Raw genomic sequence first — 12,729 nt, 5'->3', positions numbered from 1 at the left:
ACAAACCACGTCAATGGAGGAAATCCGCTCCGGTTGCTTCAAATGATAGGCATGCAGTGCCTTTAAGGAGGCAATACTAAACTCGTCGGAGCCGCAAAAAAGAACGCGGAGAGGATCATGAGCTCTGGTAGTATACAAACGAAATGCCGGTCTGCGAGCAGCAGATGAAAGTCTACAGAGCCCGAAGGCCCTAGCAGTTGGTAAAATGATCATTTCTGGCGTGATAGTATTACATGAGCTAAAGATCCACCGTTGCTCCCGCCGTCCCAAGTCCAACAGCTATCGATAAGACACGTGATGTCAACATCATCAGTAGTGGACGACCTCGGAGTAGCTCGCAACCTTCAAGAAACTTGCATATCTGACATCAATCTCTCGCAACTGCTAACGATGCAATGCCTGAAAGCGACCCCGATTCGGTGATCCCCGCGCAGCTATCATTTCTCGCCATTTACAATCCAACCCTCGGCCCCACCGATGAGACGCTGGAGGACCAGATCTTGTTCTACACTTCGAGAGCCGATCGGCAATGTGAGGATGAGACCATCTCAGGTGGAGATGGAAACAAGTTGTCCGATGACGAGAAAAATGAGCGGCTACGCCAGATAGGTTTGGCACAGGGAATGGTCAACTTTGCTAGGTGGGAGATTAACCTTCTCCCCGCAAATGGATATCAATACTGATACGGTTTTTGCGGCGCAGTAACTTCTCGCCGGGAAAACCTTTGGAGTATGTCGAAACAGAAAAAGCGCGGTTTATTCTTGCCCAGCTGGAGCAGGACTGGTGGATAGTCGCTGTAAGTTGCTAGTCTCTTGGTATCTCAACTTGATATGAAATTACAGCTCATTCGTCTATGCCAGTCCATCGATGTGACTCGTCTTCCTGCCGGTCCGAACCACACTTCTGCAAAAGAAAATAATAGCGGCCCCGTTTATCAGTATTCTGCGAGAGAAATGGGACCCCCGCAACTACTTTTACAACAACTGCGCCGTGCCCACTCCCTCTTTCTCCTCCATCACGACTTATCTTTGGATGCGCTCTATGAGCGTGTTGGTCGATCGGTATTCTGCCTATTTCTCGAAAGATTCTGGGAAAAGTTCGCGTGGGATTGGGAACTTCTATTAACCGGAAATCCTATCGCCGAGATCTACAATGGCATCAAACTCGCCGCTGGCGGTGAACTCGGAATAGGTGTTGGAGAAGAAGAGTGGGGGAGTGGTGAAAGAGAAGTTCTGGAAGATTTCGTTGCTAGGACGGATGGATTGCTGGATCTAGTGGTCTCGAGATTTGGTGAACTGGCTCTGCCGCTGGATGATTCTCCGTCGCCATCCAGGTTAAATGACCAAAGTTCATGGTTAGGAACAGATGCAGCGCCTCTTCCAAATGATGGTGTCATCTTTTCAGGACTTGGTTCTATCTCCCGTCGTTCGATAGCACGAATTTCCCACTGGATGGAATGCATCTATAAGTATGGAGATACGGCATATGGGGTAGGGCGGGACCCGGCCTCACTGCGTCGACGCAAGCCACGGAGACGAGACAGACAAAAGCCTGGAAATAATTCAACTTCTCGAACTGATGCTCAGTCTTCAGGCGCTGATATTAATCGGGGCCATACACCAGGTATACCGCGTCCTCTGGTCGTAGCGGCGCCCCAACCCACCCCAGAAACTCAGAATGAGCCTCACGCTGCCGATGCAAAGAAAGGGGATGCGTCATCTGCAAGTGGACAGGGCTTTGGAACTGAAACTGTTATGAAATACTTGTCTCTTGGATATCGCTCCGCGTGGAGTCTTTCCGGGTCATTTTCTCCACCTCCCCCCGACTCGACTGAAGCCACGGATGAGTCGATAGTCAACGCCCAACAACAAAGCGACAACTCTACTGAGGCTAGACAATCGTCTCCACCAAATGAAAATCGAAATGGGCATAGGAATGAAAGCGCAGGTCGCTTCATCCTCGGTCCTCGTGATGACCTAGACCTTCTGGATGATCTGGAAGAAGAGAGTCCGTTACCTGAATCTGAAACAAGCAAGCCCAAAAGCCGTATAGTGCACAGATTTATTCATGTCTATGATCCAGATGGGAACTTCAAGAGACTTCAAGCAGTCATATATATTGTAAGGACCCCATCTATTTATTCCCAAGAATCGTCCGCTAATCACTGAATTTCAGAACCAACCATTCATATTCACATTCCTCTTCGACCCAGAAACACCCTCACTCTCCTCGCCGACTCTGTATTCCAGCATTCATCACCAACTGGGTCCTCTCCAAAAACCACTATTAGCATCAACCTCGCCAACAACAGCAGCAGCCCGCATTTCTCTTTCCGACACTTCAGACCCCAGCAACCGTTCTACTCGATCTCAACCTCTCCACGACTTCATCTACGACCCTTCAAATCTAACAATCCGCTCCTCAATCCCCAATATCCCAGCCCTTGGAGCACCATCTCACCCGAAAGAAAACCCTCAACGAACTCCACCCCCATCCCAATCAAAACCAGGCACAGCCTGGTCTCGCATCGAGAGCCTCTCCATCCATCACCGTCTCTTAACAACATACATCGAGACCCGCTCTAGACCCCTGGAACTCGAACGTACTTGTAAAACCAGTCGCGGGTGGTGGATCGTTTGGGTACGCATTCCCCAAACACAGGATCCAACCATTGGCCCTGACTCTGGTCCTGGTACACCTCCAGCAGCACCCTCCACAACATCCTCATCTGCAGCACTTTCATCCCCAGACGCAGGCACCACAGCACCAGCACCAGCAACCCAACCACGGGAAGCCTTCCTCGTCCGCAAAGCAAGTGACTATGTCTCTCCAGGTCATGGCCGCGTGAGTAGTGGAGCGCGATTTTTCCGGGATCTGGGCGGTGCTTCGTCGAAGTTTGGGTCTGGGAGGTCGGATACGACGCCTTCGAAGTTAGTTGAGGGGATTGGAATGGATGCTAGGAGGTATATTGAAGGGTTGATACGGTTTAATTCATGATGTACTACGTCCTTTTTATACCGGATGTAAATAGTTGGCACTTAGTTTTGACTATAAACTTTGACAATTGGATTAAATCCTTGGAGAAATATACTATTATCGTTTTCAATACTAGTACCTTCCATTTAACGCAACTTACAACTTACGCAGCGGAAAAATTAACTTGTTCCAAACCTTTATTTACCCCAGGACTGTTCAGTGGCAATGGTGCAAGCTGGCATAGCATGGATGCTATGCTGGCTTGCACGCTTGCACATTAATCTGTATGGATACAGATTAATACACCTAAAATTAACTTGTTCCAAACCTTTATTTACCCCAGGACTGTTCAGTGGCAATGGTGACCCTCCTATTTCAAAACCACCTGGTTTTAGGCAATCCATGCATTAGTTTAAATCAAGTTAAAACAAAACGGAGTTGGTCTCTTCGCGTGATTGGGAATCATCTATCATCAGAGGGTTATGAAGTATGGGCATACTACCTAGTAGGTACATAGGTATGTACCTACATAGTAATCTTATTTGTAGATGGGAAGGCTGCATGAGTAAAATTGGCAATATCAATCTGGTGGGCTTCAATTTATACATCTACCTGGAATATCAGACGGAACCAAGCTACACCCTCCTATTTCAAAACCACCTGGTTTTAGGCAATCCATGCATTAGTTTAAATCAAGTTAAAACAAAACGGAGTTGGTCTCTTCGCGTGATTGGGAATCATCTATCATCAGAGGGTTATGAACTTGGTGGTACCACGTTCACGACATTGTCCATACAATAACCGGATAAGTCCTTTTTTTCCCTTTTTCCTACTTCCATTCGGTACTCCATTCCAAGTCTTCTTTTTTTTTTGCGATTTTTTTTAGGAAAGATATGTGTTTATACTGCCACTGGGAGAGGCAATTTGTCATTGAGATCCACGAAGTCGGATTTGTGGGATGGAGGTAGATAGGGGGGAGGGAAAGACAGAAGAATATTTGGGGGAGAACGGATGGAAGAAAGAGGAAAAAAGGAAAAAAGGCCCACAGGGTTATGATGAAGACAACGCCTCCCTAGACAAATTCTGCAAAATAAAGGCAAAAAAGGAGAAACACAGGGTCGACCAACTGCAGGGGTGGTAAAAGAAAAAGGGGGGAGTTGCACAAAATGGTGAGTTAAAGTAGTAGAGGGGGAATATCCACGACTCAGGCGCCCGACTTCGAAAGTATTATCCACGAATCCTCGTATGCAAGCCCAGCAGCTGTCCCCTCATTTGGGAATAGAAACATTCAAATTTGCCCGAGTCTCGAGTACCGGATCTTTTCGCTCGAGCCGCACCATCGTATGGTGTACTTTACAGAATCAGGCACTTCTTCTTGCCGCCCTTCTTGCCACCGCCGGGTCCAGCCTTGAGCAGAGCCGCACGGGTAGCGGACTCAAAGACCTCGCGGACACCCTCGTTGGTACGGGCAGAGCACTCAAGGTACTTGTAGGCACCGATCTTCTTGCGGATCTCCTCACCCTATTGAGAAATGCATTAGAAATTTGTTGATTGTAACGGATGCGGAACCAAAGTGTGTATGTAATGCGACATACCTGCTCGGGGCTGACGGGCTTCTGGGAGGTCTTGTGAAGCTCCTCGATGGTCTTAGGGTCGTGGCGCAGATCCTTCTTGCAACCAACCAGGATGATGGGGAGACCCTGGCAGAAGTGAAGAACCTCGGAAATCCACTGTAGAGCTCAGTTAGCGGCTGGATAGTGGACTTTGATTGGAGGGTGGACATTTTTGTTTCATTGTCCCCCTTCGGAAAATTAGATTCATGTGACACGCACCTTCTCCTGAACGTTATCGAGAGAGTCAGGGGAGTCCACGGCGAAACAAATCAGAATGACGTGGGAGTCGGGGTATGAGAGAGGACGGAGACGGTCATAATCTTCTTGACCAGCAGTATCCCAAAGAGCAAGCTCGACGTGCTTGCCATCAACCTCAACGTCGGCGACGTAGTTCTCGAAGACGGTGGGGACGTAGACCTAGCAGTGGGAAACAGTTAGTTTATTGATTCAAGAGCCGTCGTGACAAGTTCTCGGTCGATTTCGAAGAAGATCCGGAATTTGGATATGGTGGATGCAATCGGAGGATCGGGAGATCCGGGGGATTTGAGAGGGCCGATCAAGGGCTCCGTCGGAGAAGGGGGGTCTTACCTCAGGGAAGGTACCCTTGGAGAAAACACTATGAGGTTGGTCAGAAGTCTGAATGGAAAAGAAAGAAGACTGACAGGAGAGGTCGACGGTTGGAGATGATTGATGTCAAGGTACTTACATGAGCAGACAGGTCTTACCGCAGGCACCATCGCCTACGATAACGAGCTTGCGTCGGATCTCGGCCATCTTGAGAAGCGGGAAAGTCAGTATAAGGAAGTGAACAGTGATGAAGGAGCACAGTCCACGAAGCGAAACAAATGCAAGGATGGAGAAGGCGGTGGGTGGAGATAAAGAGGAGGAGGGGGGGGTAGGAGAGTGATCAGAGAAGGGGAGAAGAGAGATGAGAAAGGGACAGGTGCAGGTTTCGGAGAGCGGGTGAGTGGGAGAAAAGGGGGGAGGGGTCGGTCGTACTGTGATGAAAAGGGGGGGGATGTCTCGACGGCGGTAGTTGAAAGGAAGAAAAGGACTAGCTAGTGCTCGTCGCAAAAGCCAGAGATGGATGGATGCTAAGAAAGATTCCAGAGAGGATGGGAAGAATGATGGATGGGAGGAAGATAGAGGCCAGACTGCGCCGGGCGGTGGACCGTTTGTTGTGTTTGGTATGGTATTGGGCGATACTGTATTTTACATAGACAGTGATAATGCTTCAAATAAAATGAGTTAAAACTGTAGAAAGAGATGGCTTCACATCATCCAGTGAGTTTAGCAATATTATGTCTGAAATCCAGTGTATCTATATATAATTTTATTTACATATTGTATACACATGTAAACAGGGGCTGCTTCGACTGAATGTAATCCTGATACTCCAGCCCTAGCAGGTTATGTGTGGCTGAGCGCGTATCCGCGTCACAATTCAGTTGCGAAAGCTCCACTCATTTCTTTCTTTTTGGTGGATTTTGCGATTTACACAGCCACCGTGGCTGTGACGTCGTGCAAATGTGCGGGCAATCTGATATCATTCGATCGTTCGCTTAGGATTACTTCAGTCATTCAAAACACTCCTGTTCATGCAGTACAGTAGAGAATGAGATACAGCATTGTTGTGGCTGATATCACTACTGATATCATTTCTAGGTGTATACTCTGCAACCTGGGAGGTAACTAACCGACTGGCCTCAACAAAAATACATTCACATGGGACAGCTGCTTTATCTCAGCTACAAAGAACTCTCTATGATTTCATTCACAACATTCAATCAAGACTACTTTGTAGATACCAACCCTGGAAAGTCACGCCGATCTACCAAATTGAGTTTGTTGATACAAAGTATACCAGTACTGCACATCCTGTAGCACACTTGGTCCTCAAGATTTCCTCGGAGACCTTGTAACAGCACTTTCACTTGCCACAGTCTGATATTCAAAGTATTAACTAACTAGTTGGTATATCTGAAAGGGTACATACTATGTACTATCGAATATACACAGAGCCCAGAGCCACTCCGACTTGTCTATCACAGCCCTGACAAATGGTTGCCTGCTTTTTCCCAGAATGCTTGACAACCGTACAGCGACCATCCCTCCGATCAATCCCCGTTCCTACAGTGTACACCACTCCCCTTCATCATCAAGAACTCACAAATTGGCAATGAAACCAGGAAACGTCCATCTCCTTGATCTCTTCCCAAAGTTATAATTTTATAATTCCAGGGGTCCGGCTCCGTCTGTGCTCGTCGCCCATCTGCCGATGTACCCCTTGCCCATCACCAATCATCTCCCAACCTCGTATTGCTTCCGAGTCTCCACTCCCTCAACGTGCCTTGGAGCTGGAAGCTAGAAAATCCTTCGGTGGAGATGGACAAGGGAGCCGCGTCTCCACGACTAAACTAAAAATAGGCAGGCATCCTGGCTATCTCTCTGAAAGTATCGTCTTCCGAGTTTCTAGCAAGGGGAAAGGAAAAGAAAAAAAGAAAAAGGGGGAGGGAGAGACGACGTGGAGACGTAGACATAAACAATGCAGGGAACGGTGCACAACGCATGAGATCGAGAAGTCTTTTGTGTACTTTTCTTGCTTTGTTTTCTGTTGTTGTTTTTCTTTTTCTTTTTCTTTTTCCTGCCCCTGGACGTTTATGGTGGGTTCCGAATTATCAGTGAACAAATGAGAGCCCGTCTTCGTCATTCCGAGTCAATATACTATCATTTGATCTTGCTGGATTTTCTCAAAAGTACCAAGAACAGAGGATGTACATAATATGTACATCCTACTCGGTACAATATCCCTCTTCCCTCCTCCCTGTCCACACGCTTCCTCTTACGAAGAGGTCTCCTCACACTAGCGAAAGCCACGAATTCCAAATCGACGAGCAGGGCTAGCGTCTCCGTTCTCCAGAATCCATGACAAGCGCGCTGTCCTGAATTTGTCAGAACCTTGCGGTCCTCAACATGAGTGCTTGTATTTGCACATATGTAGTAGCGTGTCTACCATTATTCGCAGAGAGAGCACGGAGTATGTAGTAGTTACAAAGTGCTCTGTACTATCTAGTTACTTATTATGTACTCCGTACTTTGTAAGACTTGATTCTAGCGGGGGAAACAATGCCACCCCCACTGCTGAGTTGGACCCAGTATGAACTTGGCTTCCGCCTGGAGCTGAACTTGACGGGTCATCGTGCGTGTCTTTGGCATCGATCGACCGGGACTCCCCGCAGCCGTAAGCCCACGACGCGTGAGTTGGTGGAGGGTTCTTGTTTGTATGGGACCGCTGTTTCATGTCGACGATCAAATTCTGTCATGGAAGTATCGGAACTAAGAGCTTTCTGATCGGGCAGATGTCTGGGTCCTGTGCTGTTAAGTACATGTCTCGAGACGCATGGTTGCTGCGTTGAGTTGCGGGTACTACCCGCATAGGATTTGGGTTGGCGTAATGGTTGGTTTTTTTTTTATATATCTATCGGTCGCTCCACATTGTGGAAATCGGTCAAGGCCGATTTGATTGAAAGCTCATTGAGCAAAGGGCTTGTCTGGCGTCGGTGGTAGAAAGTTGACAAGGACTTGGGCTAACAGATATAATGGTAGTCGTTATAGCAAAGTACCTACTTTGCTATAACTAACTAGTTGTCTGGGTACCAGCCATAGTTGAGGTACACCGAGTAGGCACAAAATTGGGATATCATGTCCCTATCGTGTAAAATCCTGTGCTTCTCCTTCAGACTCGTCTAAATTTGGCTATTGGTATCATATTTGTAGAATTTCGAACCTGGAATGAACCCAGAGAAAGATGCACAATGTCGGATATTTCTGATTAATTGTCTTTAAACGTTCTTACTCATCGATTTGTGAAGGCACCTGGCAGGGTTTTATAATATGGTAAGGAAGAGCAGATCTTAGATCTATTATCACCGGCAGTCGCCTCATCCGTCAGAGGAATCATCCGGCTACCCAGTCCAATGGGTAGGTCACAATAATCCAGAGACAAAATCAGAAAACCAAAACTCTATCTTCTGGGCTTCTCTTTTTCTGCCTTCGGTCAATGCTCTTACTCCCCAACTCCGAGCCAAGTCAACTGCTCAAGGACGAGAGTGCTGAACACCCGACACGTAATATATTCTGAGAAACCCCCTCTGAAAATAAAATAAACGACCAAAAATAACATCTCCCTGTACGTATGCCAGTCTTTTCAAATAAGTGATTCAGAGCTCTTCCAATTCGTCTCTGAATATTCTCCTTAGTAGCCCATCCGAGAGACAGGACGAGTAGCTATTTCTATATCGAACCTGTTCAGCCGTTTCCATATCACCGCCAGGACACGGAATGTCAGTCTTTGAGATACTAGTAGAAAAGCTTCCGAATGTCCCTCGACTATATCGGAAGTTGTGACAGGTGTGGCGCAATTGGGCTGTTAACTTGAACGCAGAAGTTGGCAATAATTCTCCGTCGTGCACAGGATATTGAGGTGCCCAGGTGGTTTATATATACAATGACAGTCACGCCTTACCTTCTCCTAACTCCACCCCTTCAATTCGATCAAGGAAAATCCGCAACAAGTAAGCACCAACTACCATTTGAAAGGATCCATCCTTTCAAACACAATCTATCCTGAAATATACAAGGGCCACATAATGAACAAGTTGATTGTTCAAATTGGCCCGATGTAAATACTTACATAAGCAGAATAGACCATGTCACGTGAAACGAGATGCGGCCGCAATTTTCCGCCGGGGCATCGCGACTATTGACGAACAGCATTAGTTCAGCCATTGCTGAGCCACCACCACTACAATGCAGAAGGTCATCCAACGGACGGCTACGGCCAGAAAGCAGGCCCAGAAGAAGATCTTCCGGGCCCAGAGAAGGGACGAATTGGCGAACCGCAAAGACAACATTCGGATGCGAAGGGACTACAACCGGGCAATCATTGATGGAATCAATGCTGCACGCACTGCCCGCTGGGAGGACTGGCGAAAGGGAGACCTTGCTCCCATGCGGGATTCCGGACCAGAGGCTACCACATTTGGTGCCATCGACGCTGCTTTGCTTCACCCACCGACTATCCCCAAAAGCCAACGCCGCAAGCACATACTTTTCGCTGCAGGAGATCGGGTTTGCGTGATTCGGGGTCCGGAGCAGGGCAAGATCAACGAGATCACTCAGATCAATGAGGAGAGTGAGACTGTCACGATAAAGGATGTTAACACTGTGAGTTTACAACCTAGTCCAACCCCCGTCGACTCCCACTCCCCCTCCAAATCACTCACTAATCCGGATTTCTTGTTCAGGTCGATCTCAAAGTCCCCGACTGGGCGAAGGCTTCCATGGGTATCAAGTCAGATGTTCTCGCTCAGTCACTGCCAGTTTCTATGGACGACATTCGACATGTCATTGCTCTTGAGACTGGCGGCGAGGGCAACACCTCTACCCGCGACCACATCGTCAAACACGCGTATGCCTCAGGACCTTACCTGGAGCGCCCCAGACATAGCAAACTCCCGCGTTACACTCGATACATCTCCGGTCTCGATATCGAAATCCCCTGGCCCATCGAAGAGGACCCTCACTACAAGGACGGCGAGTATGATACCCTGCGATTCGAAGTCGACCAAGAGACCTGGGTGCCATCTTTGGACAATGCGCCTTTCCCCTCTACTGTTCTGAATGAATTGCGCAACAAATACTCTCGTTTCCGTAAACGTCACGACACCGAGTACGTGAAGGAGAAGGTTCTGGAGGAGTACCGGAAGGAATACTTGGCTAGTCAAAAGTTGCTCACTCCTACTGCGGAGCTCAAGGAGGCTTCGATTGCGAAGAGTAAGGCGGCCAGACAGGCGAAGATGGATGCCAATGGTAACATGGTCATGGATGATGAGACAAACAATTTCATTGCGCGTTTCATGCAGACAAGTCTGAATGAGAAGCCGAAGCAAAAATCCGGCAAGGCTAAGAAGGCTAAGGTTCAGACTGCTTGATTTGAAGGGCGGTTTTGAAAAGGAGCCTGTTTGGGTTCGTCTTTTCTTTTCCATTATTTTTTTTATTAAGATAGCGATGTGTATAAACTTCTCAACTGTATTCTACTGCAAAATTTACGATCCAATTGTCTTCAGGAAATGGATCTATTGAATCAACCATTCTTAACTGCGATGATTCCATGCTTTGAACCTCAGCTTAAAATAGTATTTACAGTTGTTGTGGGGTGTAAATAAATCGCAGAGTTTCTCCAACGGGTTCCGCCAGGGGAGGATGGAAGTTCCGCGTCGACGCCATTCTTCCATTTCAGTTTTCAAACTCTCCCGATCCACTCTCCTTGAGCCTCTTCCATACAAAGAGACCCTTCACTAAAGATATGGCATTTGCCGCGATAAATAACACCCGTTCGACCGGGGTTCCAATTGCCGTTATCGAAGATGCATTTGCGACAGACCCATCTCTCAAGAAACGAGTCTACGATGCGATCGGTGTGTCAATCCACGGCGCATCTACGCCCTCTCTCTGCCTCTCCTCTGCAAATCGAAACACACAATACTCCACCAACTCAGTTGGGAAAATTAATATACTGACGCTTCTTGCTTAATTTCAATCCGTTTAGGTTCTACACCTCAGCATAAACCTCTGTTTGAGGATCTCGCCCGATATACCTCTAGCCTGCTGGCCAGGCCTGCACCTGTGACGACTACCCTTCCGCTCGCACCGGCGCCTAGCGATGGCCCGGCATCGAAGAAACGAAAAATACAAAATGGGGATTTGTCGGCGGGGAATGAGGTTCATGCGCCTGTTGATGTAAAAAGTAGTGATGCTACAGTACAATTTTATATCTCAGATGTGTCGTTTGCTATTCCGCAGCGCAAAAAGTTCACGCTGGAGGTGACGGCTGGACAAAGTGTTCTTCGTGCGAGGAATCAAGCTACGAAGGAGATTGATTTTGGCGTACCGATGGACCGGATCCGTGAGTACTTCTTTTGCTGTCATTATTCTTCTTGTCTCTACTGGCGATTTATTTGGACAAGCTCGAAGCTCGAAGAAAAAGAATCTCGAAACTAATCATCTTCGTCTGATATATTAGGTCACGCCCTTTGTCTCCCCGTCCCAGAGAAAAACCAAAAACAGTTCAACTTTTGTATCATTCCTGAATTCGCTGATGGTATTACGCCGCCACCTGAGGGCATAATTGGGTTTGAACCTATGGTCTTCACGATAGCTGATGGACCGGCTAAGACTGCGTTTACGGGGACCGGACAACAAGTTGGACATGGCGCCGGTGAAACGGCGGAGAGCTTCTTGCGACAAATCTTAAATGATAATATGCCCAATACGAATGTCATTCGGCCCGACGAGAGACAATTCGTGAGTGCTATGCCGGAGGCACATCGCAAGGGAGAGAAAGCATACCATGTGAAAGCTTTCCGTGGCAGTAAAGAAGGTATGATGAACATACCATCTGAACGACGTTATCTAGGGGTGACTACGTCAAGAACGGCGTCCCCGATGGAATTCTGATGACTGACTTTCTATTTTTTTTTTGGAATTGCTAGGATATCTTTTCCTGTTGTCTACGGGTATTTTGTTTGCATTCAAGAAGCCCCTTCTCTTCTTCTCATTTGATACGATTGATTCTGTCTCGTATACTTCTGTTTTGCAGCGGACGTTCAATCTGAACATTCTTGCTCGCCCCCGTGGTGGTAGCGAGGAAGACCAATTAGAACTCGAGTTTTCCATGATCGATCAGGCTGACTACGATGGTATTGATGAGTACATCAAGCGACACGGTTTGCAAGATGCTAGTTTGGCCGATGCTCGGCGTGCGAAGGTGTACAATGTGAATGGGGGAAAGAAGGATGCTGAGGCTGCTGCTGAAGGTGGTGCGGAAGATGAGGAGAGTGAACTTCAAAAGGCTCAGCGAGAGCTTGAAGATCAAGAAGAGGAAGATGAAGAGGACTACGATCCCGGTAGTGAGGGTGATAGCGAAGGCAGCGGATCCAGCGATGAAGACGATAGTGATGATGACGATGATGAGGAAGATGAAGAAGAAGATGAAGATGAAGACGATGACGTTGGTATCGAGAACCTCATCAAGGATGAACCTGGTGACGATGCCGATGAGCTTCCTGATGCCAAATAG

The 12,729-nt window shown here is 47.7% G+C and overlaps 4 protein-coding genes across 4 annotated transcripts; 3 read left to right on the top strand and 1 right to left on the bottom strand.

The window, feature by feature from the left end:
• Positions 1-395: 395 nt before the first annotated feature.
• N7469_011243 (uncharacterized protein) lies at positions 396-2,997 on the top strand (the record flags this gene model as incomplete). Its single annotated transcript, XM_056650148.1, has 4 exons — positions 396-640; positions 703-796; positions 861-2,120; positions 2,176-2,997. The coding sequence occupies 4 exons, from the start codon at positions 396-398 to the stop codon at positions 2,995-2,997; spliced, it is 2,421 nt and encodes an 806-aa protein (XP_056495212.1).
• A 1,332-nt stretch (positions 2,998-4,329) lies between these two features.
• rho1 (Rho family GTPase RHO1) lies at positions 4,330-5,363 on the bottom strand (the record flags this gene model as incomplete). The annotated part of the gene is made up of 5 exons (XM_056650147.1): positions 4,330-4,497; positions 4,572-4,706; positions 4,809-5,006; positions 5,178-5,205; positions 5,296-5,363. 5 exons carry the CDS (start codon positions 5,361-5,363, stop codon positions 4,330-4,332), a joined length of 597 nt encoding a protein of 198 aa, XP_056495211.1.
• A 4,035-nt stretch (positions 5,364-9,398) lies between these two features.
• N7469_011241 (mitochondrial 54S ribosomal protein uL24m) lies at positions 9,399-10,582 on the top strand (the record flags this gene model as incomplete). The annotated part of the gene is made up of 2 exons (XM_056650146.1): positions 9,399-9,815; positions 9,896-10,582. The coding sequence occupies 2 exons, from the start codon at positions 9,399-9,401 to the stop codon at positions 10,580-10,582; spliced, it is 1,104 nt and encodes a 367-aa protein (XP_056495210.1).
• Positions 10,583-10,956: 374 nt separating this feature from the next.
• Positions 10,957-12,729, top strand: rtt106 (putative negative regulator of DNA transposition (Rtt106); the record flags this gene model as incomplete). Its single annotated transcript, XM_056650145.1, has 4 exons — positions 10,957-11,068; positions 11,200-11,556; positions 11,674-12,030; positions 12,143-12,729. 4 exons carry the CDS (start codon positions 10,957-10,959, stop codon positions 12,727-12,729), a joined length of 1,413 nt encoding a protein of 470 aa, XP_056495209.1.

Source organism: Penicillium citrinum (genome assembly GCF_028827155.1).
Source record: "Penicillium citrinum strain IBT 23319 chromosome Unknown utg000010l:1.0-1229701.0:1.0-1230130.0, whole genome shotgun sequence".
Lineage (NCBI taxonomy): Eukaryota > Fungi > Ascomycota > Eurotiomycetes > Eurotiales > Aspergillaceae > Penicillium > Penicillium citrinum.
This window is presented reverse-complemented; position numbering and strand designations above follow the sequence as displayed.